General features: G+C 64.6%; 1 protein-coding gene across 5 annotated transcripts in view; it reads right to left on the bottom strand.

The window, feature by feature from the left end:
* The window catches only part of SCUBE1 (signal peptide, CUB domain and EGF like domain containing 1), a 96,007-nt gene that overhangs the window by 5,367 nt on the left and 66,857 nt on the right, over nt 1–23,783 (bottom strand). For 3 of the 5 annotated variants that reach the window (XM_059681420.1, XM_059681418.1, XM_059681421.1), the window contains 11 exons: nt 18,340–18,456; nt 13,261–13,383; nt 10,818–10,934; nt 9,266–9,388; nt 6,545–6,664; nt 6,124–6,228; nt 5,206–5,358; nt 4,423–4,557; nt 3,083–3,286; nt 1,363–1,524; nt 612–779 (listed from right to left, as the gene is read on the bottom strand). In XM_059681420.1, coding sequence (XP_059537403.1) covers nt 612–779; nt 1,363–1,524; nt 3,083–3,286; nt 4,423–4,557; nt 5,206–5,358; nt 6,124–6,228; nt 6,545–6,664; nt 9,266–9,388; nt 10,818–10,934; nt 13,261–13,383; nt 18,340–18,456 — 1,527 coding nt within the window. The remainder of the gene's footprint in view (nt 1–611; nt 780–1,362; nt 1,525–3,082; nt 3,287–4,422; nt 4,558–5,205; nt 5,359–6,123; nt 6,229–6,544; nt 6,665–9,265; nt 9,389–10,817; nt 10,935–13,260; nt 13,384–18,339; nt 18,457–23,783) is intronic. The other 2 variants (XM_059681419.1, XM_059681422.1) reach the window with 1 other exon arrangement.

The following is a 23,783-nucleotide window of genomic DNA, read 5'->3' as shown; positions in this document are numbered from 1 at the left end:
ATTCTCGGGGAGCAGTGGGGGTGACTGGCTGGCCGGGTTCAGGAGAGAATGAGGGAGAGGGAGTGGAGTCCAGACACTCGTTCTATGAGGCTGAGTCACGGGAAGGAAAGGAGGCAGGAGTGGAGTGGGGGCGCTGGAGCAGGGGCTGCCTCCCTCAGAACAAGGGCTCAGAGAACCCGTGTTCCTAGCATGTGGGGGTGTCAGAGGGGCTCCCCAAAGGTGTGTCTGAGAGGGAGCGTGCCTGTGCCCTGGGTGGGGGGGAGTGGTGGGGCTGCAGTCTGGGGGCCCTGGAGGGACGGGGTGTCCAGTGGGGTGACTCTGACCTGGCCCCACCGCCCCTGCTGCCTCCTGCACTCACCTTCCTGCCCCACCGTCCCTCTACATGAAGCACCCAGAGGAGCGGGCGCTCCCCTCACCACCCCGGGGGCTCAGAGCCCTTGCCCGCAGCTCAGGCTGTGGGAGCCCCGCTGTCCTGCCCAGTGGGTGGCACAGCCGGTCGCCAGTGTCCAGCGCCTCATGGCTCCAGGCTCTGCCTCTGACCCGGAGGTGTGTGGGTGGGAAATGGTCCCCGAGCAGCTCAGCCAGCCTGGGGGTGAGTGGGGCGCCCTCACCTTTGGCCTCGCAGTCTTGGAAGGAGGCCATGCCCTCGTGCTTGGTGAGCAGTCCCCCGCCGCAGGGGAAGCAGCTGGTGCGCCCGGGCTCCGGCTGGTACGTGCCCACGGGGCAGGCCTGGCAGGGCCTGAAGCCGTCAGCGGAGAAGGAGCCGGGAGAGCACTGGCCTGGAAGACGAGGCCACGGCTCGCTCAGGCCGGCAAGAGGGGCCTCGTCCAGCCCTGCCCTCAGCCCTCAGCCCTCAGCTGCCCCTGGGAAGGGCACCAAGCACCAAGGTTGGGGTGGCTAGGGGGAGGACCCTGGGGGAGGGAGCCTGGGGTGCCTGAGCCTGCCACCCACCCGTCTGTGGCGGTCAGAGGCTCACAGCCGTGTGGCTTGGCCAGGCCTGGCTCTCCTCCCACCAGCAAGAGGAGAGGCCTTGTGCCGAGCTGGGTGTGTGTGTGGGCCCCACAGTGGAGATGGGGAGTGGGGAGGTGACTTCTTTCAGAGGGACTGTCCCCCGAGGGCAGGCCACACCAGGGTTCACAGCAGGACCTGAGGCTCTCAGCTCAGGGCTGGCACTGCCTTGGCCTGTGCGGGGGGAGGGCTGAGGTCCCCCGGGGACAGCGCCTAGCGAGGCAGGACGGAGTGTCCCTGGCGTGGCATGCGGGGCGGTTAGTGCCCTTTCGGCCCAGACTCTGGGTTCTCTGCTCCCCGCACTGGCCACTCCGAGCTCCCCGCCCTCTCCTTCCCGGCTGGGCCCACACTTGCCTCCACATTCAGATACGTTGCGGGCACCAGCCAGGCCGAGCCCGTCGCTGCTGGGGCACGGAGTGCAGCTGAGCTGGCCTTCCCCATCCTGGTAGGTGCCCGGCGCGCACGGCACACACTGGCCGGGATCCCCGCTGAAGTAGGAGCCGGGCTCGCAGGCCACTGCAGGGGCAGAGCGGGGAGTCTCCTGGTGGCCGGGCTCCTGGTGCCTCCGGGCCCCCTGTGAGGACCCTGGCGGCCAGACCTGGTCCCGGGCCCCTCCTGGCTGCTCCTGCTGACCCCTCCCGCTGTCTTCTGTGCAGGCTGCAGTCCAGGCTCCAGCGGGACCTTCGTCCTCTCAGCCCACATCCTGCCTGCAGCTCTGAGCCCTTGGCCTGCGTACTATCTGCCTCCGGGATGAGACACGGTCATTTCGTCCAAACCCCGCTCCCCTGCCTCTCCCCCCCCCCCCCCCCCGCTTCCCCCTGTGGAGGGAGGTGATGCCTGAGGACGTGGGACAGCAGAGAGCGGGGAGTGATGGAGGCTCAGTCGGGCAGGAAGGCAGGGGCAGAGATGGTGGGATGCAGGCAGAGCCAGTGTGGTTGGCTGCACTGAGCAAATAAGCAAACGGAAGAGCAACAGAGGAAGCTGATGGGGAAGGTGAGGACTCTGAGGCATTCCCGGGAGGAGGGAGGGCGTGTGGGCTGGAGGTGATGCTAGCAGGCGCTGGGGCACGTGGGGCCGAGGCTGCCAGTGTCCACAAGGGGGATCTGGGTGAAGAAATACGGAAGTTGTGTTCTGTCTGGCAATGTTTCTTAAAGTTTGAAATGATTTTAAAATATATTATTAAAAATAAAAGAATGAAGAAAAGTGGGGAAAAAATAGAAGAATGGCAGAGAAAGGCAGCACTGCCCACTCCACTGCCTGAGCCAGGACCCCGCCCGCCCCGCCCTTCGCATCTCCTGCCCGCCGCTCCCTGTACCGCAAACCCTTCTCCAGCTGCCCCCGTTATCCTCTGGCCAGGCCCGTGCTCTGGCTTTGGGGCTCCAGCCGCCTCGTTAAGGTCTTCACGGGGTGACCCCCGAGCGGCCCGCGCTAACAAGCACAGGGCAGCTCCGCATCTGGGTCCCTCCCCGAGGCCCCCAGAGCAGGAGGTGAGGCCACTCTGCCCAGGACGCCCGAGCTGCCGTGTGGCCGTGTGGTCCCGAAGCCCCTGCAGGTCCTCTGAGTGCACCTGCCACCTCCTGAGTCCCCTGCCACCGCCCCTGCCACCTCCTGAGTCCCCCCTCTGCCTGGCCTCCCCTCCACCGCCCGCCCTCCGCTCAGCGCCCCCACAGCGGGCAGTGGGCCGGGTGCTCCCGGGGGGTCATGTCACCAGCCTTGTTCACTTGGACCTGCTGGCCGTGCCGCACCCCTGGGGGCCCTCGGCCTCACGTACTTCTGCTCTCGGCCCCTGCTCTGCCCTCAGCCCCCCGCCGCCCCCGGCCCTGCCTCCACTGTCTCGCTGGCCTGTGCTCTCCGTCCCACGGGCAGGACTGCGGTGCAGGTCACGTGCACAAACACGCACCGAGTGGGAGCCTCGCCCAGGGCCCGGTGCCAGGGAGTGTCTTCCGGGACAGCCGCTGTGACTGCCACCTGCTCCTCTCCGGCGGCCTCGCGCTTCTCTGTCCCCGCCCTCGTGTGCCCCTTCCCCGGGCCGCGTGGAAGGAAGGGGGGAGAAAGTGGCTGTGCCGGGACTCACCGCATGTGCTGTCCTGCAGCGTCTGGCCTGTGCTGCACGTGCCCTGGCCCTCCGGGGCCTTGGCCGGCTGCTGGGCCACCTCGTACTCGGTGCCCGCGACCTGGATGGAGAAGAGCTGCCGGCTGACGGCCTTCCGCAGGGTCCTGATGGCAGCCTGCACGCTCTGCTCTGCCCGCCTCCGCACGCAGTCCGCCTCGCAGGTGTCTACAGGCCGGAGAGAGCATCTCACACCTCCCCCCGCCCCCCCCCCCCACCCCAGCTACCTCTTCCCCAGGCTTCCCCTCTGCCCTCTGCCGGCACCAGCACCGCACTGGGCCAGGCCACTCGCAGAAGCCCTGGGGCGAGGCACCATTGCTGCGTCCATCTGACAGAGGAGACTGAGGCTCCCAGAGCTATCGCCTGCCCAAAGCCAGGCGGCAGATCTGACTGGAAACCAGGCCTCTGCCACCGCCACACATCCCTCCCCAGGGCGCACCCACTGACGGTGCTCCTGCTGCCACTCAAACATCCTGCCACCGTCCCCAGGAAAAGGCCCAGCTCCCTGGCCTCACACCCAGGGCCCCTCCTGGCATGGTCCCCCGTGCGAACTCTGCTTTAGACGCCCTGACTGCCGCATGGCTTTCTGGACACATCTTGCTCTCTGACCTGTGCCTTGGCCTGTTCTGCTTGCTCTGCCTGGATGCCAGTCCCGGCCCCGCTCCATTGGGTGAACTTTCATTTCAAGCCCTGAATCCAATGGCACCTCTGGGAGGACTTCCTGGGGCCCGCCCAGGGGTAGACTTCAGGTGCCCGTTGGTTCTCATGCCCCTCCACCTCGCGTCTCCCAGCACGGGGCAGTCTGTGCGCACATCTGCCTCCCTGAGGCTGGAAGTGCCACCAGTGGGGGGGCCCTGGTCTGGTCCCCACATTCCAGTGTCCAGGGGCTGGGCACACACAGCCACATGTGCTGACAGATCTCAACTCCTCTCACCGCTCACCACTCACTCACAGCCAAGAGGAAGGTGTTGGTACGAAACATGAGCCAGAATTACCACCAGCCCCTGGGAGCCCGGGAAGACAGGCCTTTGGCTGGTCTGTTCTGGGAAGGCTGCGGGTTAGCCCTCCAGGCCTGTGGCTGTCCCTGGGCCCTGAGCCTGAGCCCTGCTCCTCTCATGGCCCTGGGCCTCCTCTGCCATCCTGGCTCGGGCAGTTCTCTGCCAGTCCTCGCTTGCCAGGCTGGCCTCGACCTCCAGCAGCCGTGGCTGGGCTGGGAAACAGCGCCATGCCCACAGATCTTGCCACCCCCCAGTGTGTGGGCCTGCCCGACGCCCTCCACAGCCCCCGGGGGACCCCTCACCCACCTGAGACCTCTTCCTTTGTCTCCACCTCGAACTCTGCTGTGATGTGGGTCACCTCCTTGGATGGGGACTTCCGGCCACGGCGCCTCTTCTTGGAGGAGTCACACTTGAGGGTCACAAAGGTCACGTGGCTGTTTTCTGGACAAGGCAGGGGCCGCTGTGGCCAAGTGGCACAGGCAGGGAGCAGGTCCTACCCAGCCGTGCACACAATGGCCTCATGGTCCCAGGTGCACTCGGGGAGCTGAGGCCGGAGGCCAGGGCTGGCTCTAGGTGCCAGAGGGGCTGGTGGCTGAGCCGGCTCTGCTGGCCCTCGGAGCCCATCCCCGGAGGCGCCTCCGGCACATCCCTGGGCAGCTGCACCAGAGGCTCCGCTCAGGGCGGGGAGCAAGCCTGGGGGGCTCGGCGATCTTCATGGAGGCAGAGCAGAGCTGCCTCCCTCCTGGTCCCTCTCACCAGGCTTCCCCCGCTAGCCCCGCCGGACCTCCTCCTGGGCCGCCCTCACTGAGGAACGCACTGCTGAGCGAGCCCCCTGATTCCTGCCACTGGACAGCCAGGCAGAAAGCCCTTGCTCTGGGGGCTCACTGACCCCCGGGGAGGCAGCGATGACGGTCCCACTTCCTGCTGGCCACCTTCCCAGGGACCCCCATTGTGGTCTACAGTGCACAGGTGTGGCCGCTGGGCTGAGGGGCCAAGGGGTAGCTTTCAGCAGCCCCCGCCCTGCTGGGCCCTGGCTCCCAGGCACGGGAACCCCGCCCTGTGTGGGCTGGTACCGGGCGGCCCACTCACCCAGCAGCAGCTGCCTTGGGGCCTCCTTGACTGGCTCCCGGCTGCGGGGCCGGAGGTGGCACTTGGCATCTCGGATCTTGAAGCGCGCCTTCTGCCTGATGGGGGTGGCGGGGGCACCTGGGGAAACCAAAGTCCCCCAGGTGGTGGCCTCTCCTGTGGGCAGGAGGTGGTGGGGCCGGGGCTGCAGAGGGAGTGCCTGGGTGTGAGGGGCTGCCAGGGCGGAGGGGGCCCTCCGCTGCCTCCCTGCTCTCCCTGTGAGGCCTGAGAAAGGGCAAGTGTGGGTGGTGGGGGCAGGCTGGAGCCAGGGCCTTCCAGCCAGAATCTTGTGTGGAGGAAGGAAGGCCCGCACCCCAACCCCAACCCCAGAGCCAGCTCACGTGGCCTGGGTGTTCAGGGGAGCGGGAGGGGAGAGAGGGCAGCGGGGAGGGAGGGTGGAGGTCTCAGATGCCCGACCGCTGCTTCCTTGGAGGAGCAGACCAGAGCCCCTGGACTAAGGCAGCAGCAGTCCAGGTGCTGAGAGTCACGTCGTGGGTTAGACACACGCAAGGGCCATGCCACTGAGTCCGCGTCCTGGACGGTCCAGGCGTGGGACACGGCCTCTCCTGCCGGGTGGCAGCGGCCTGGGCCACGCTGGCACTTGGGGGCAGGGTCTTCCCTGGCAGCGCTGACTCAGGGGCTTTAGAACTCAATGGCCCCAGCGGGTGGAACTCGCGCCCCTGAAACCCACACCTCAGGGTCGATGAGCCGCTCCGTGCTGGGGCCCAGGAGCCTCGGGGTCAGAGGAGTCCTCCCGTGGTCCCAGCCGGCGGCCTGCTGGCTGCCAACACCCAGGAAGCTCCCCTCTGGGCCGTGCCCACCCCTCACCCCCTACCATGGAGCACCCGGGGGGGGGGGGGCGCATGGCCAGGCCAGGGCTACCTGCGCAGCTGGGCCCGGTGCCGGAGCTGGTACCGTTGCGCTTCTGCGGCGTCCTGCCCTGGAGGCTGGGGGCCCCGCAGCTCAGACTGTAGCTGTTTTCTGAGTCTGCGGAGAGGTGGGTGGTGAGGTGCACCCGGTACTCTCTTCCAGCGCCCCAGGTCGCCCGGGCCCCCGAGGGGCAAGGGAACGAGATGAAGGTCAGGGCCTAGCCTGTGTCAATTCCTTCCTGCGATGAGACTACAGGGTCCGCGGAGCGGAGGGACACCGTGGCCCGAGGAGACCCAGGCAGCTGCCCAGGGCCACTCCGTGAGCAGGGCTGGGCCTCACCCCCCTCAGGCTCCTTCCTGGGGAGCAGCAGGAGCGGGGGCTGGACCCGGGGAAGGAGCCCCCACCCAGCCCATCCCGGGACAGCCTGGGTTACCTGGCACAAAGTGCGTGTGGGCCGGGCAGGTGAGGGAGCAGCTCTCCACCCCGCCCGTCTTGCTGCACCACAGCTGGGCCCGGGGGAAGGCCTTGGCCGGAGAAAGGCACCTGCCTGTGTCTGAGAAAGAAGACAAGAGAGGCGTGAGGGGCCACGGAGGGGGCTTTCTGAGGGGGACTCCCCCTCACCTGTCGCAGGGCCAGACCGTCTCGGTGGGAAGGGGCTGGGAGATGGCAGAGTCCACAGGCCCAGGATTCAGGCTCGAGCCCTAGTGGGCGTGCAGGAGGCAGCCGATCAATGATTCTCTCCCATCATGGATGCTTCTCTCTCTCTCTCCCTCTCCCTTCCTCTCTCTGAAATCAATAAAAATATATTTTAAAAAAAATAGCCTGGCAGGTCCTCAAAGCTAAACACAGGACCATGTGGCCAGCAGTTCCATCCCCAGGTATCTACCCAAGAAAACGGAAACGTGTTCCCACAGACCCTGCAGCGAAGGCCAGAACGCCCCGACGGAACAGCGCACCGTGCACCGCTGACGGATACACAGCGCGGCCAGCGTCCGCTGGGACAGCGTTCGGCAGCGCAGGGAATGAGGGCCTTGGCCGCACGGCTGTCGTTAGCCATGGGGACTGGAGGCTCTCAGGCTTGTTCCCTGCCAAGGGCGTGTGTTTGGGTGGCAGGTTCAATCCCTGTTCCTGGTTGGGTCCCAAGTGGACGACCAATGGATGGGTCTCTTCCACATTGATGTTTTCCTCTGTCTCTTCCCCTCCCCGCTCCCTTCCTCTCTGAAAAATATCAATGGAAAAAATATCCTCACTCCTTGAGGGAGGATTCAAAAAAAAAGAAAAAAAGAAAAAAGGACCGAGGCCCTGGCAGTGCTCCGACGTCAGCGAGCCCTGCAGACACTGACGGCCGCCTGGGCCTGGGCGGGAGGGAGATGGGGAGTGACAGCTATGGGCTGGGTTTCTTTTTGGAATGAAAACGCTCTAGAACTGACAGGGGTTGCACAGCTGTGACTGTACTGAAAACCATCGACTCACACACTTTATTATTTTTTAAAGCATTTAACTTGTTTGTTTATTTATGTATTTATTTTGTTAATACTCGCCCAAGGATATTTTTCCATTGATTTTTTTAGGGAGAGTGGAAGAGAGAGGGAAAGACAGAGAGAAACATCGACGTGAGAGAAACACAGTGATTGGTTGCCTTCTGCACAAGCCCCGACCAGGAATCCCCAGGCTGGGGAGGAGCCTGCAACCAAGGTACGTGCCCTTGACTGGAATTGAATCCAGGACCCTTTGGTCCACAGGCCGACACCCTATCCACTGAGCCAAACCAGCTAGGGCACTCTTTATTTTTATTTATATTTATGTATATTTTTATTGATTTCAGAGAGAAAGGGAGGAGAGCGAGAGAAACAGCAACGATGAGAGAGAATCATTGATTGGCTGCCTCCTGCACGACCCCTACTGGGGATCGAGCCCACAATCAAGGCATGTGCCCTTGACCGGAATTGAACCTGGGACCCTTCAGTCTGAGTGTGGGGGACTGTCCAGACCCCAAGCACCAGCAGAGGGCGGGGATCCCTCGTTCTAGGAGGCCTGCCTCACGCTGAGGGGCTGGCAGTCTGGGCAGGGGTGGGTCTGAAGAGACCCGGATGCTCCCCTGTGCTCCCCATCCAGGCTCTGCTGCTGCTGCACCCGGAACCCCCACCCCCACCAGCTTCCTTGGCAGGACAAGGGGGAGCAAGGGCCTCCACTCCCTCCGAACCTCCAGCTCCTCCTGAGCCCACTGCACATGCTGTGCTATACATGCTGAGCCCACTGCACATGCTGTGCTGTACATGCTGAGCCCACTGCACCTGCTGTGCTGTACATGCTGAGCCCACTGCACCTGCTGTGCTGCACGTGCTGAGCCCACTGCACATGCTGTGCCGTATGTGCTGAGCCCGCTGCACCTGCTGCGCCGCACGTGCTGAGCCCGCTGTGCCGCACGTGCTGAGCCCGCTGCACATGCTGTGCCGCACGTGCTGAGCCCGCTGCACCTGCTGTGCCGCACGTGCTGAGCCCGCTGCACGTGCTGTGCTATACATGCTGAGCCCGCTGCACCTGCTGTGCTGTACATGCTGAGCCCGCTGCACCTGCTGTGCTGTACATGCTGAGCCCGCTGCACGTGCTGTGCTATACATGCTGAGCCCGCTGCACGTGCTGTGCTATACATGCTGAGCCCCGCTGCACCTGCTGTGCTGTACATGCTGAGCCCGCTGCACCTGCTGTGCTGTACATGCTGAGCCCGCTGCACCTGTTGTGCTGTACGTGCTGAGCCCACTGCACATGCTGTGCTGAGCCCACTGCACATGCTGTGCCCGCTGCACATGCTGAGCCCACTGCACATGCTGTGCTGTACATGCTAGGCCCGCTGCACATGCTGTGCTGCACATGCTGAGCCCGCTGCACATGCTGTGCTGCACATGCTGAGCCCAGGGCCCCACCCCCCCGGCTGTCTGTGCTCCGTTGACCCCTAGGCGCCCCACCACCGTGCCCCCTCACTTCTGTAGGACTCATTCTCGTCAGCCAGGGGCCAGCAGCAGAGGCACCTGCCCAGCACCCGCCTAGATCACCCGCCTGCAGAAGCCACTGCCCCTCCCTGCCCACCAGGCACGGAACAGAGGGGTGGGTCCCAGTGATGCCCACCCCAGGGCACCTGCCCGGGGGCACTCACCCACGCAGTCCTTCCGGTTCCAGTGGAGTCGCCTCCCTGGGGGGCAGACGCACTCGAAGCTGCCCTTGGTGTTGACGCAGCCCTGGTCGCAGCTCCCGTTGCTCATGCTGCACTCGTCCACGTCTGCAGCACAGGCGGGGGGAGGGCAGGAGGGTAAGGGCAGGAGGGGCAGGACTGGCCAGCCCAGGCCACGCCCTCAGGGCAGGAGGGCTGGGAATCCCCTGACCCTAGCCTGACACTGTCACTGTGCACAGACACGGGGCTGCACACATCACACATCCAAGCATGCACACACACGTGAACACACACACGTGAGCACACACAAGACTCCCCCACACACCGACACACCCCTCCAGCCCAGGCGGGGGCCGGGCAGAACAGTGGCACAAAATTAAAGTTCCCATCAGGTCTGTGGGGCAGGAGGAGCACTGGCCCAGGGACCTTGCGGCCTCCTCTCACTGTGGGATGTGGGACAGGCCCTTCCTAGCCCCGCCTCCTGTCCCACGGGCACCGGCGGAAAGAAGTCACCTCTGAGCCTTTCCTCCTCGGACCGCCAAGGCCAAAAGCTCCCGTCATGGGGGAGGGCTAGACTGTAGACTGCACTCACACTGGGGTGCACGACTGCGCACTCCGGCCGCCCACATTTGGGGAACGGCCGGCCCAGGGAAGCTGGTGCCCAGGTTTTGGGGAGTCCCTGCAGCCTACCCCAGGTGCCACCCCCAGCACCAGCTGTGCCCGATCACTTCCCCGCCCCAGCCAGCGGGCCCTCACGGCTGCCCCAGGCACAGGGAGGGAAGAGACACCCGGGACCACAGGGGCCCGTGTGCATACACCTGCCAGTCCCAAGTCTGTGCCTCCTCTGCGCCCCTCCCGCCCTGCCCGAGCTCCGGCAGCTCTGGCTCCCATGTCTGGAGCCGTCTCCACACTGGTGCCCGGGTTCCGCTCTCCTAAACACATGGCAGCCAGAGCAGTCTTGGTACATGAACTTGGCCATGTCCCAGGCCTGAGTAAAGCTTCCAGGGGTTTCTCTTCTCACAGGGAATAGAGCCCAAGTCCCCTCCGGGCTCATGAAGCCCCGTATCCCACCTGCACCTCCCGCCATGCTCACGGGGCTCTGGCCTCCCTGGCTGCCTCTGGGTCACTCTGCCTCAGGGCCTTTGCACATGCTGACCCCTCTGACAGGCTCCCCCTCATCTTGACCCAACCGCTCCTCCTTCAGGATCCCTCACCGCCTCCCTGCTCTGCCCTTCTCTGTTGCCACGTCTCCCACTGAATGAACTGCCTATTGGATTCTCTGTGGCGACCACCCTCTTCCAGACGGGAGTTCCCTGTAGCTGTTTCCAGGTCTATGCCCACAACCTGGCCAAGGCTTAGCACCCAGTGGGTACTTGCTGCCCCTCCTTTGGCTGAGCCCCTCTGCCCACCAGTCCCCAGCCTCCCTTAGCCCCCCAGGCTCATCAGGGTGAGGGTGAGGGCGTGGGGTGCGGTGCAGGGGGCCGTGCGGCTGGCGCGTGCCTCGGGGGGAGGTGGCCTTGGAGGGCGGGCTGCAGACCTCCGCAGTGGGTCGTCCCGTAGAGCGTGTAGCCGCGGTGGCACACACACTGGAAGCTGCCTGGGGAGTTGACACAGATGTGGTCGCAGGTCCGCGCGAAGGAGCACTCGTCAACGTCTGCGTGGCCACAGGGAGAGAGTTTGGGGAGGCGTGTCAGGCGGGTGGAGGGGCACGCCTGCCCCTGGGCCCGGCTCAGTGTACAGCCCACCGGCTTCCTGTCGCTGCCTGGCTTTCCTTTGTCTCACTCCCTGTGCTTCCAGGAGCCACCTCGTGTCTTCTCTGGAGGTGGGCAAGGTGGGAATATCTTGAATGGAAGGGTTGTTATGAATTTCTGCCATTTTAATACCCCACAGTTAACTGTGATTAGGATTGGTTTTTAATTTTTTAAATATATTTTTTATTCATTTCAGAGAGGAAGGGAGAGAGAGAGAGAGAGAAATCTCAACAAGAGAGAATCATTGACCGGCTGCCTCCTGCACGCCCCCCAGTGGGGATTGAGCCCACAACCCGGGCCTGTGCCTGACTGGGAATCGAACTGTGACCTCCTGGTTCGTAGGGCAATGCTCAATCACTGAGCCACACCAGCCGGATTGGTCTTTAACCCACCCCTGCAGGAAACTGACAGGGGCTAAGGAGGCAGCTGAACTGGGGCATGAAGCCAGGCCTCCTGGTTGCTGACCAAAGTATGTTTTCCCATCACCCCACATGCCTCTTCAGGAAATAAGGGAAACAGCAGACAGACAGGAGCAGGGGGGATATGCTGCCCATGAGGGGAGTAAGGTGGCCTGGGCAGCATGTGAAACCTGACTCTGAGGTTCCTGGCAGCCGGGGTGAAAAGGAAGAGTGCTGCTGCTGGCGATGGAATAAGCCACATGCCCACAGGAGACAGGTCTGAGCTGCCGAGAATTCGGAGAACGGCTCCTGGGCACAGGTGGTGGCGCCTGCTTCTCCATGGGCACTGCAGAGGGAGCTCACTCTCTGAGCACGTTAGCTCACGTGACTGCACGCATGTTCAGAATATGTGTGTGTTTGCAATAACGTGCTGTGGGCACTCAAAGGAGGCCGTGATCCCTTCTGGGTGGGGGTCTGGGGAGAGCTGATACCGTGGCCCTGAGCTAGTTTGCAATGAAGGAGTTAGGGTGGGGGAGGGAGCTGCAGGCAAAGGCGGGAGGTGGCAGCACAGGGCGCCCAGGGATTGTGAGAAGCTCAGGGGGGCTGGGGAGGTGTCTGGGATCCCCATCCCCGGGGCCCTGAGTGCCAAGCAAAGGTGCTTAGACTCCTCCCTGCTGGAGCTGGGGAGCCCTGGGTAGTGCGGGGGCAGGGGTGGGGCATGGCCAGAGCCCCAGGCCTTAGAGATGAGTCTGGAAGAGGCTGGAGAAGACACGGCCAGAGACCAGAAGCAGACACGTGGCCGCCTCCTTTTCCACCTTGGCAGCTGCCCGCCTCTCTCACAGGGCAGCTGGGGATGCAAAGTCAGGGGCCCCCTTCAGCCCCCCACAAGGCAGAGGGAGAAACAAAATCGAGTGCAGAGGGGCCGTGATTGGGGCCTGGACAGATGCTGAGCTCCCAGCGCACCCTTGTGCCCTGAGAGGAAGCCTGGCCCTGGGTTGTGCTGAGCCCCTGGATGGGCTGGCCCTGGGCCCTCCCTCACCCCTCAGGGCCTCGAGCTCCCCCGGAGCCAGGCTGAGTGGCAATCACAGGCAGAAGCTGCAAGCCCCACAGCCAGACTCGGCCATGCGTGGCTGCAGCTACTGGAACCCCGTGGACACGAAATGACTAGACCGTAACAGTAATTGTGACAGGCTTCCCTGGCCCGGCCCTCAGCAACCCCTCCCAAAGCTGGCCCCCAGGGCACCCTGATTCTCAGTGGCCTCATCCAGCCACACAGAGCTCCCTCAGCCCAGCAGTGCCACTTCCTGGGCGGGTTTACCTCCCCGGCTCCCCCTGGAAAATGCCTCTTTTTCAAGCATTTCACCCGCGCCCCACCTCAGGAAGCCCTCCGACCACTCTCCCCACTGCTCACGCCCTGGGCTCCTTCTGAATCGGGATGTCGGCTGGACTTATCCCGCGCCCAGATTTCTCCTCCCATTACCCTGCTCCCGCAGGTGCCGGGACCCTATAAAGGACATCGGAGAGCACCTGCAATGTGCTGTTGCTCCCACCAGGTGGCAGCACTCCACCGCTGATGATCTCTGCTACCCACGGGCTGCGCCCCCTGGGACCCCTGCTGCTCTCTCCCTGGGCCCTGGAGTCATAAAGGACAGGGAGGCGGGGAGGGCAGACGCACATGCTAAGGACCCCAACACTCAACCTGTTTCTCCCAGAGCCGGGACAGCCGGCAGGTGGACCACCCCACCCCACACTCGCCTCCTCTCCCAGAGCCGGGACAGCGGGAGGGGAAGGGGCCGGGTGGACGGCATGTCCTGGCACCGAGAAGGCTCACCTTGGCACGTCCGCTCGTCGGTCAGCAGCTTGTAGCCCTTGCGGCAGCCGCACTCGAAGCTGCCCACGGTGTTGCGGCAGGAGTGGTCGCAGCCCCCGTTGTTGGCCAGGCACTCGTTGATGTCTGTGGAGCCAAGCGCGGGGCGAGGAGAATGGGCTGCAAGGGGGGGTGACGGCCCAGCACCGCCCTTCCCTGACTGCTGTGCCCACTGCCCAGGGCTGGCCTCAGTTTCTCCACTGGACATAAGGATGGGGGTCCCAGCTCAGCAGTGGGTCCGGAGGATGGTTACACCACTTCCCCCTGGACGTGGCATCGGGTGCTGTCGGGCAAGACAACGGGAGGCGGAGGGCCCTGTGTCCTCTCACCACCTGAGAGGGCAGCTGCAGGGCAGTGAGGCCTGGGGGAGGCGGCTGCCTTCCCACGGCCGTGACCTTGACTCTCGGTCTGTGAGACCAGGGTCCGAAGCACCTCGAGGGTAAGAGAGTGACAAGGGTCAGCGCCCAGTGGACTCGCAGTGCCCGCTGGTGGAGGCGCTGCAGGCGGCAGCGCAGCCTGTGGTCCTGGGCCTGACGCTCAGTCTGCCTCTTCCTGCTTGCCCACCCCGACGCCGGCCTGTTGGTCTGAGCCGTTCTTCACTCAGCACTTGACGCGCGTGGCTGCACCCTGAAGGTCCCTGCCCGCCCCCGCCCCCACGCCTCACCGCCCAGCCCGTCCCCGAGCGTCCCGCGGAGGAGGCTCCCGCTGGCACCTGCGGTGACGGCAGCCGTCTCCCTCCCACGCGGCCTGAGCTCCCTGCCCCGCCCGCTTTGCGAGGCTCTGGCCAGCTGCCAGACGGTCAGGAGACCCTGCCCCTGCCGTGCTCCCTGTGGGCCGGCCCTCAGCCCCCAGGCGGTCACCCCTCCGGACAGGACCCGGCAGGTAGTTAGAGAAGGAAGAGCTGACCGCCAGGACGGGCACACAGGAAGCAGCACGGAAAGGACGCTCCGCCTGGGCCGCTGGCCCCTCTCAGCAGGGCTGCCCACTCAGGTTGCGGCGCCCCCTGGGCCTGACCGGAGCCGAGGCCGCACGCCCCCGTCCCGTGCCACGGGCACCTCCCTGGGAGCAAGGTCCCTCTGCGCCAGGTGCCCGAGTCCCCGGCAGGAGACTGGTCCCATCCTGCCCCGAGCCGTGCTGCCCTCGCTTTCCCCATGCCCTCGAGAACAGACGAGAAGTTGCGAGGCCGGCCCAGGCAGAGGCCCCGGCATCGCCACTGTGGCCTCCCCTGGGGATTATGGGAAGATGGGGATCTCTAACTGGAAGCTTCTCGCAGAGCGAAGGCCCGCCTCAGCCCTGCCCAGCCGGCTGTGTGACCCGGGCAGGGAAAGGCACCTCCCCGGGCCTCGGCCTCCCAGTGTCGCTGGTGAGACGGGCCCTGCACGTGGGACTGGGACTGCCTCTTCAGGGGCGCCTCAGGCCTCTGCAGCCGCGGTGCCATCCCTCCCCATCTGGACCTGTCGGCTAAGGGCTGTCATAGCAACCAGACAGGCGGCAGGAGGCATGTTTGCTCAGGCCAGGCCGGTGCAGCAGGCTGCTGGGGTCACCACCTGGGAAGCAACCCCCAGCTGCAGCCGTGACACGTTGTGGGAGCCCTGGGCACAGATGGCTCCTCAGCTCCTCTTCTCACTTCCTGCCCCTCTAGACTCCCCTCCTTCTCCACTGTGCTCCCACCAGCCCTCGCCAGGCGGCCAGAGTCCCCTTCCTGTCCACGGGTCTTCTGTGGCCTCCCGCTTTCCCAGAGGAAAGGCCAGTCCCGTTGCAGGCCGGGCCCGGCCCCCTTGCCTGCTCTCTCTGCCCCCTGGCTCCTGTCTGGGCAGCCCCCACCCAGCCTGCCCCTGGGAACACTGCCCCCGGAAGCCTTCTCTGACCTTCTCTCAGCTGCTCCCTTGTCACTGGGCCTGCCCTCAGGGCTACGGAAGGGCCTCAAGCACAGGGGCCGGGGGGTGGGTATCAGGCCCGTCGGGAGCCCAGGGCCTGGCACAGGCTGGCACAGTGACGCCCAGGGGTGCTCACTGGATGGATGAATGAGTGAGGAAATGAAGGAGTTAGGGGGCTGAGAGGAGGGCGGGGTCTCGAGCCATCTGCTGGAACATTCTAATGGTCAGTGTTTGAGGGTCAGCACTGTGTGTGGGGGGGAGGACACAGCCTGGCCACCCAGAGGCATGCGGGTGAGGGCTTTCGGGTGGGAGCAGAGGGAGGAGCTGGGGGAGTGGGCTGGGTGGAGGGGCAGAGGCAGGAGAGGGAGGAGAGGAACAGGCGGTGGGTGGGGTTCTCTGTTCTGGAAGGTGCTGGGACGGGTGGCTGGTGCCTGAGGAAACCCGGGCTCCAGCTCAAGAAGTGGAGGCCCCAGACGCCCTCCTCTCAGAAGGACCCGCTAGCAGGACATTCTTCCCAAGGTCAAGTGGGTGCAGCCTTGAGACCGGACCTGGGCACTGCCTACTCTCTTGAAACAAAGAGAGGGCCTGGGGCAAAGCCTTTAGAACCCCCTTTTCCACCCGGCCTCCACCTGCCCTTGCGATCCCTCTGGATTTCCTGAGGCCTCTGCTACCTGACCTCCAGCCGTTTGCTTGACAACGACCTTTCTGGTTCCGGAAGACACAGCCCCTTTGAGGCCGGTCCTCTGACACGCCCTCCGGGCCCGGCCAAGACCAGGATGTACACGCTGCCTGAGGAGCGGAGCCCCGCGACTCGTCTGTGAGCCAAGGCTCTACAGCACCAAACCCTGGGGTCTGGGGTCAGCGTTTGGTGTCCAGGGTCCCTGCCATGAAGACGGTAGGGTGTCCTCATCCCGCATTCCAGGCTGGTCCACAACCCCCAAGTCCTCATCCCGCACTCTAGGCTGGTCCATGACCCCCAAGTCCTCATCCCGCACTCTAGGCTGGTCCATGACCCCCAAGTCCTCATCCCGCACTCCAGGCTGGTCCATGACCCCCAAGTCCTCATCCCGCATTCCAGGCTGGTCCATGACCCCCAAGTCCTCATCCCGCATTCCAGGCTGGCCCATGACCCCCAAGTCCTCATCCCGCACTCTAGGCTGGTCCATGACCCCCAAGTCCTCATCCCGCACTCCAGGCTGGTCCATGACCCCCAAGTCCTCATCCCGCATTCCAGGCTGGTCCATGACCCCCAAGTCCTCATCCCGCATTCCAGGCTGGTCCATGACCCCCAAGTCCTCATCCCACATTCCAGGCTGGTCCATGACCCCCAAGTTCTCATCCCACATTCCAGGCTAGTCCATGACCCCCAAGTCCTCATCCCACGCTCTAGGCTGGTCCATGACCCCCAAGTCCTAATCCCGCACTCTAGGCTGGTCCATGACCCCCAAGTCCTCATCCCGCATTCCAGGCTGGTCTATGACCCCCAAGTCCTAATCCCGCACACTAGGCTGGTCCATGACCCCCAAGTCCTCATCCCGCATTCCAGGCTGGCCCATGACCCCCAAGTCCTCATCCCGCACTCTAGGCTGGTCCATGACCCCCAAATCCTCATCCCGCATTCCAGGCTGGTCCATGACCCCCAAGTCCTCATCCCGCATTCCAGGCTGGTCCATGACCCCCAAGTCCTCATCCCACACTCCAGGCTGGTCCATAACCCCCAAATCCTCATCCCGCACTCCAGGCTGGTCCATGACCCCCAAGTCCTCATCCCACACTCTAGGCTGGTCCATGACCCCCAAGTCCTCATCCCACATTCCAGGCTGGTCCATGACCCCCAAGTCCTCATCCCACACTCTAGGCTGGTCCATGACCCCCAAATCCTCATCCCGCATTCCAGGCTGGTCTATGACCCCCAAGTCCTAATCCCACACACTAGGCTGGCCCATGACCCCCAAGTCCTCATCCCGCATTCCAGGCTGGTCCATGACCCCCAAGTCCTGATGCATCAGGCAGCGTCCAGACCACTCTCCACCTTCACGCCCCGGGCCCGAGCCAGTGTCCCTGGAGCCTGGGTGACAGCGGCAGCTGCCCAGAGACCAGCAACGGCCCGGGACCCTCCCCCAGGGAAAACCTGGCCTCGGCTGCCCCTGCCCTGTAGCTTTGGGGGCCTCACCAAGGGTCAAAGGATGAAGGGCCAAACCCTTCCCTGGCCCACAGGCCCTGCACCATCTGGCCTCCCGGCCCCTCCCCAGACCTGGGCACTGCCTGCCTCTGGGGGCTGGAAGCCCAGGCCCCGTGGCAGCCCCATGCCCTTGAAGGTGCTGCCCCGACCGCGCCTCTCCCTGGCCCTCCGCCTGCTCACACCCAGGTCCGGCCCCTCCGCCTGGCCTCCAGCTTCCGCCAAGCTGGACTTGTCGGTCCAGCCCCGAGCAGGCTGGTTCACACTGATCCCCGTGATTGTGAAACATGAACATCTGTCTTCTGCACTCGACAGAAGACCTCAGGAACAGACTGCTTCGTCCCCTGTCCCCCAGCTCCTGCCCGCAGGAGGGGCCCAGAAAACCCGTCTGGGACTGAGGGAGCCGGCACTTCCTGCCTCCGGGAGGTGGGGCTGAGCAGGGGCCGCGTGCCTCCAAGCTCAGGGTCCTCAGACCCCCGGCTCCTCCTGCTCCAGCCGCAGACAGGTCCTTTGCACCCTCAGCTGAGACCCCCCCGGCCCAACTTCACTCCTCCAGTGACAAGGACACAGAGTCCTTACTTTTTAACAGGGACTAGCAGACAATCCCATCCCAGGACGAGCAGACCCTGCGCCACGCGGTCACAGCTGTGGGGGCGAGGAAACGCGCCAGCCCGACCCCTTGGGGAACCACACGAATCACGAGGCCAGGAAGGCACCTGTCACCCAACGTGCAGCCCAGTTCTGCTAGGAGAACCCTGTTTTTGTGCCCCGGAACCTGGAGGTGCGCGGTGGAACCAGCATTCCCTGGGACGCCGTGGGGGCGCGGGTGCTGAGCCTCCCTCTGCTCAGCCCCTCCCCAGACATGCAGACGACAGCTCAGCCTCCTGGCCCATGCCCACCCCACCGGCTGGCATTGCAGGCCCTGCTCCGTCTGCCCTGCAGTGGCCAAGGAGCGGAGGCGGGCACTGCCGCCGGCTCCGGGCTGACCTTTGCACGTTTTCCCGTCGGGCTGCAGGGTGAATCCCACGGGGCAGCTGCACCGCACGCCTGTGGCCGTGTCCTTGCACGTCCGGTCGCAGCCTCCATTGTTGACGGCACATGTCTCTGCGGAGGGAAAGAGACAGAGCTGCTTCGTCTCCTCGGACAGAAGCCACCTCTTCTCCCCACCCAGGGGGGTCTCCTGAGACAGGAGACCTGAATTCCAGTGCGGCTCTGAGACCCTCCAGCTGGGGCTTCACTGAGCCTCACGTTACCCATCTGTAAAATGGGAGAATGGCATCCTTTCCGGGGGTTGCTGGTGAACTCACCACGATGATGGTGGACGGGGCGACGTTTGCAAACTGCAGGGAGTGGACTTGGGTAAAGGTATTGCCAACAGGGTCCCCCTACTCCTGAGGGCCAGTGCCGATGGGCCTGGCTGGTAGTTAACACCCGGCCAGGTTCCTAAAGCCTGGCCCTGCCTGGCTCCGGCGCCGAGCCCCGGCTGCCGCTCGCTGGGGCTCCCACACGCACCCAGCAGGCTGGCTTGTGGCCCTGAGCCCGGGGGAGGTTTGCAGAGAGTGCACCATCCATCACCGCAATGAGGCCGGGCCCAACATCTGTTCTCACTGAACGAGACGCCACAGGCATCTGGTTTTTGTCCACTTGAAGCTTGTCTAGGGCTTTTTCCCTCTTTTGCAAATTCAAAGGAGCTGGAGTGGCTGTGGCACAACTGAGGTCACAGGACCTGTCGTGCGGTGAGAGTGATGCTCCCCAGGCCCGCAGGAGGGGCTGGTGGAGCCAGGTCGCCGGGGCAGGTGGCCCGCACACGAGGAGCCTGGCTCCCGGCCCTCGGAGCCTTCCCATCTGGGTTTCTTCCGAGCATCTGGCAGCTTTGATCTTGTGGGAGCAGTGCCCGCCCGGGCTTCCCTCTTTTCTTGGCTGCTGGGAAGCGAAGGGCCATGGACTCCTCACTATTTTATGACCGCGATGCCCTGCCTGCCTGCCTCAGCTTCCCCTGGGCGCCTGGTCTGAGGCCTTTCCCGAGGCCCCCAGCTCATTCTGTCTGTCCATCCGTCTGTGGTACCTGACTCCTGCAGCTGCCTTTGGGCCTCTGCAAGGAGTCTGGGATGAGTGTGGGAGTGGTGACTAAGTGAATGCGTACCCCAGTTGCTCCGAGTCCTGACACTACTTAGACCAAGTTCCCGGCGCCTTCCCTTTGAACTTCAACTTGTGACGAGGGCTGTGCAGGGAGAGGAGGAAGCTGACTTTGCCTCCAGTGCGTGGGGGTGTGCGTCTGGGCTCTGCGGGGTGGCCTCTGCCTCCTGTGTGTGTGGGGGTGTGCGTCTGGGCTCTGCGGGGTGGCCTCTGCCTCCTGTGTGTGTGGGGTGTGCGTCTGGGCTCTGCGGGGTGGCCTCTGCCTCCTGCGTGTGTGGGGGTGTGGGTCTGGGCTCTGCGGGGTGGCCTCTGCCTCCTGTGTGTGTGGGGTGTGCGTCTGGGCTCTGCGGGGTGGCCTTTGCCCCGTGTGCGTGGAGTGTGCGTCTGGGCTCTGCGGGGTGGCCTCTGCCTCCTGCGTGTGTGGGGTGTGCGTCTGGGCTCTGCGGGGTGGCCTCTGCCTCCTGTGTGTGTGTGGGGTGTGCGTCTGGGCTCTGCGGGGTGGCCTTTGCCCCGTGTGCGTGGAGTGTGCGTCTGGGCTCTGCGGGGTGGCCTCTGCCTCCTGTGTGTGTGGGGTGTGCGTCTGGGCTCTGCGGGGTGGCCTCTGCCCCGTGTGCGTGGTGTGCGTCTGGGCTCTGCGGGGTGGCCTCTGCCTCCTGTGTGTGTGGGGTGTGCGTCTGGGCTCTGCGGGGTGGCCTCTGCCTCCTGTGTGTGTGGGGGTGTGCGTCTGGGCTCTGCGGGGTGGCCTTTGCCCCGTGTGCGTGGAGTGTGCGTCTGGGCTCTGCGGGGTGGCCTCTGCCTCCTGTGTGTGCATGGAGTGTGCGTCTGGGCTCTGCAGGGTAACCGTGGGGGCTGCATGAGCAGAGGCCACCAAGCCGTCTTTTCAAGGCCGAAGTCCACCATGACGGGACGCGCTGTCCCTCCTGCAGAAGGCGAGCGTCCTGGCCCTGGCCTGCCTTTCAGTGTCTCCACAACCCTGAGCCCTCAGCAGGGCATGGCCAGCTCGGGGAGCTCGCTGCTCTGTGCACTGGCCCAGGGTTTGGGAGGCCTCCTGCCTGCTGGGGTTTTAGGGTGCAGCTCAAAGACCAGACGGTTGCTGCCTTCCCGGACTCACACAGGCTGGTCTCTGGTGAGCACAGGCCAAGTTCTGACTGGCACATGACCCACCCCTGTCCTGTCTCCCCACCAGACCACCTACTGGGGCGCTGCCCTGGCTCTGTCACTCACTGACTGGCTAGGGAGGTCATCCCTTGGGGCTGGACCTCAGCACCCACACCTGACGGATGAGGACAAACCAACCCCCAACTTAGCCCGCCCGGCCCAGGTCCTGGCCCGTAGTAGTTGCTCAACAAATGCTAGTTTCCTCGCCTGGGGTTACAACCAGAGGGCAATCTCACTTCCCATTCCCACCCCCAGATCACAGAGCCCTCGCTCACCCACTGCCCGTGCAGCCTTTCACGTGGAGACCCTCTCTGGAGGGGACAGAGCCCATCCTGTCCAGGTGCAGGGGACTAAGGCTCAGGCCTGGAGGGTGGGGCACGCTGCGGGGGGAGGGGTGGGGGGGAGGGGGAGTTGCAGCAGGAGCTGGGAGCTGGGGCTGGGGCACAGCTGGTGGCCTTACCCAGTGATAGCAGGATGAGCACCAGGCCCCTCCATGGTGGTGGAGGGGGTGTGGCACGGGCATGGGGCGTGGACCATGTGATCCTGAGACAGGGACCTGGCAAGACAGGCTCCAAGGGCCTTGCAGGCCCTCCCTTTCTCTGGAGGTTCCAGCAGGACACGGAATCTTGGCCCTACAGAGCGGAAGGGGCTTCCAGAACCTGCTGGCCCCCTGCCCACTGGATGGATCGAGGCCAAGAGGGAGTGAGGTCTGAGTGGCCACCCACTCTCTGGACCCCCATGCAGGCCTCTCCCTTGCCCTGTGCACACCTTTAGTCTCCCGAGTTGCCCCATGGTTGGTGCCTAAACTTCAGGTTTTAAGCCAGGGGCTCAGGGCCCTGTGGGCTATTCTTGGATGCTGACCACCCCTTCCCACAGCTCCTCGTTATGGTGGGTCACATACACCAGGCCCGTCTCAGCCTTCCAGGCCTTCGTCCCCCACGCTCAGGCAGCTCTGCGAGAGGCTGCTCGCCCTCTCCTCCCCGGCAGGGATGGTGCAGAGCGCCCCCTGCCTCCCTGGCAGGGACGGTGCAGAGCGCCAGGGCTGTGTGGCCAGGAAGTGGCAGAGCAGGTGGGACCTGCTGGACTAACTCCAGCCCACCGGACAGCCTCAGCCTCCACTGGCCCCAGCCCCAGAGCCCCGATCGCCCAAGGATGCACTGGCCTCCATCCTGCCGCAGGGCTCCCGGCGTCATCAAGGCCACCTCTGTCCCCAGGCCACATCCGAGAGGCCCCCTGCCACTTCCTCGACATCGGATCCCAGCACCTGCTCTTACTGCTCCCTCCTGGGCCCAGCCACCAGTGCCCTCCTCGGTGGCCTTCCCGGCCTCCCAGCGGTCCCTCCTCCTCCAGCCCCGAGCCCTGGCCAGTCCCTGCCTCCGGCGTCTGAGTGCCCTGAGGACGTGGAGATGGTAAGACAGGGTGGGCAAGTCGGCTCACTGCGCGTGTGAAGGTTGACTCGTGTTGTTACTAATTACTGTGCTGTTTTCCACACGAACGACTGTGAGCCGACCTTTGCCCCCTGTATTTACTGCAGGCTTCGTGCGAGGCCCGGACAGAAGGTGGCCGTGGCAGTGCTGTGTGAGCTGTCAGCTGTGACTGCGCCCGCTGTGGTGCCATTTCCTAGAACCTGTGCCTGCGGAATCTTAGCCACAGTTTCCGGGCCCCTGCTCGGGGCTGGAGCCGGGCCTAACAGTCCCTGGGCTCACGAGGCCCCAGCCCCATGGGCAGCCGGTGGGTTCACTCCTCTGTCCAACCGACAGACTGGGAACGACTCGCTGGTGCTGGGCAGAGAGGAGCTGGAGATGAACCTGACACTGAGGTTAAGGCATTTCAGGGAGACAGAACAGGACTGGGACCTACTACCCCTGGGCCCATCCCACACGCAGACCCATCCACCATGAGTTCCTCTCCCAGGCCCAGGCCCCGGCCCCGCAGTGGTCTTCCCGCTGACCACCGCTCTCAGGCAGAGCCACATGGGGGGACCCCGGCATCAGCCCGCAGAGGCTGATGTCTGCCGAGTGACGGGTGAAACAAGACTCCAGAGGCCTGCCGGGAGGAACGGGGGAGCGAGGTGACCGGCCTGCACTGTCAGGTGGGGAGGTGGGTGCCTGAGACAACGCCCACAGCACAGGGACCTGGGAGCCTACCAGCCACAGCCAGAGTCACGGGCACTGCAAGGCCAGGAAGGCTGAGGGCTGGACGGAGGGCACACGGGCTTCCCTGGGCGCCAGCGCCAGCGCTGCATGCTCACCAGGACGCACCCCTAGGGCAGGGTGTGGGGTGCACCTGCCCAGGAGCCTGTGTGTGGAGCTGGGTCTGAGGGACATGCTGGTGGCGGTTGTGGAGGCCAGGACTGCAGCCCTGATGAGGGAGGGGGCTCCCAAGTCGGGGTCTGAGGGGAGTGGGAAGGGGCCCCAGGAGGCCCCCCCTGGCGCCCAGCACCGCTCTCTGAGGCAGCAGATCCTTGGCCCCACAATCTCCGGGGCCTGGCCGGCCTGGGTCCTCACTCTGCCTTTTTTTGGGGAGACAAGTGTGTTCTTTATTTTTGTATAAATAATTTATCATTCAATGTACTTCACAGTATTTTCCATTTCTTTTTCTTCCATAAGTTTCCTTTGAGATGACAAACATACTGCTAGGGGTAATACTGTGCATGCATCATCAGGCTGCCTTTTTAGCCAGGCAACTGCAAGGTGCCTCGGGCCCTTTGCTGGCTTGGCCCGCTGGGTGGGTCGCAGGCCTGTGGCCCTCCCAGGGCAGTGTGCTGTGGGGTTGGTTTCTGGCAGGGGAGCTGTGGGAGCCCCAGTGGGGTTACGATGTCAGGGGCAGTGACCTCTGGTGGGCCTACCTGGTGGGGGGGCGGTTCAGCAGAGGGCAGTGCCGGGGGCGGGAGGAGCTGGCGGAGCTAGCGCAGCCCTCAGCGAGGTTTCTCCCTTTGGTCTGAGGGGTCTTGAACAGCCTACGCATCCCCCGCCCCGCCCAGGACAATTGAGGTTTGTAGTGAAGCGGGAACGGGACCAGCAGCAAGCCCTTTCCCTGACCCCTGACCCCTGCCTCCACTCTGCCCACTAAGTGCAGGGGTGCTGAGGGCAGACATGGGGTTCCCATGCTGACAGTCCTTGGGAGGGAGGGGCGGG

This window comes from Myotis daubentonii, chromosome 2 (genome assembly GCF_963259705.1).
Source record: "Myotis daubentonii chromosome 2, mMyoDau2.1, whole genome shotgun sequence".
Taxonomy (NCBI): Eukaryota; Metazoa; Chordata; class Mammalia; order Chiroptera; family Vespertilionidae; genus Myotis; species Myotis daubentonii.
Note: the sequence above shows the minus strand (reverse complement) of the source record. Positions and strands in the feature narration are given on the sequence as shown.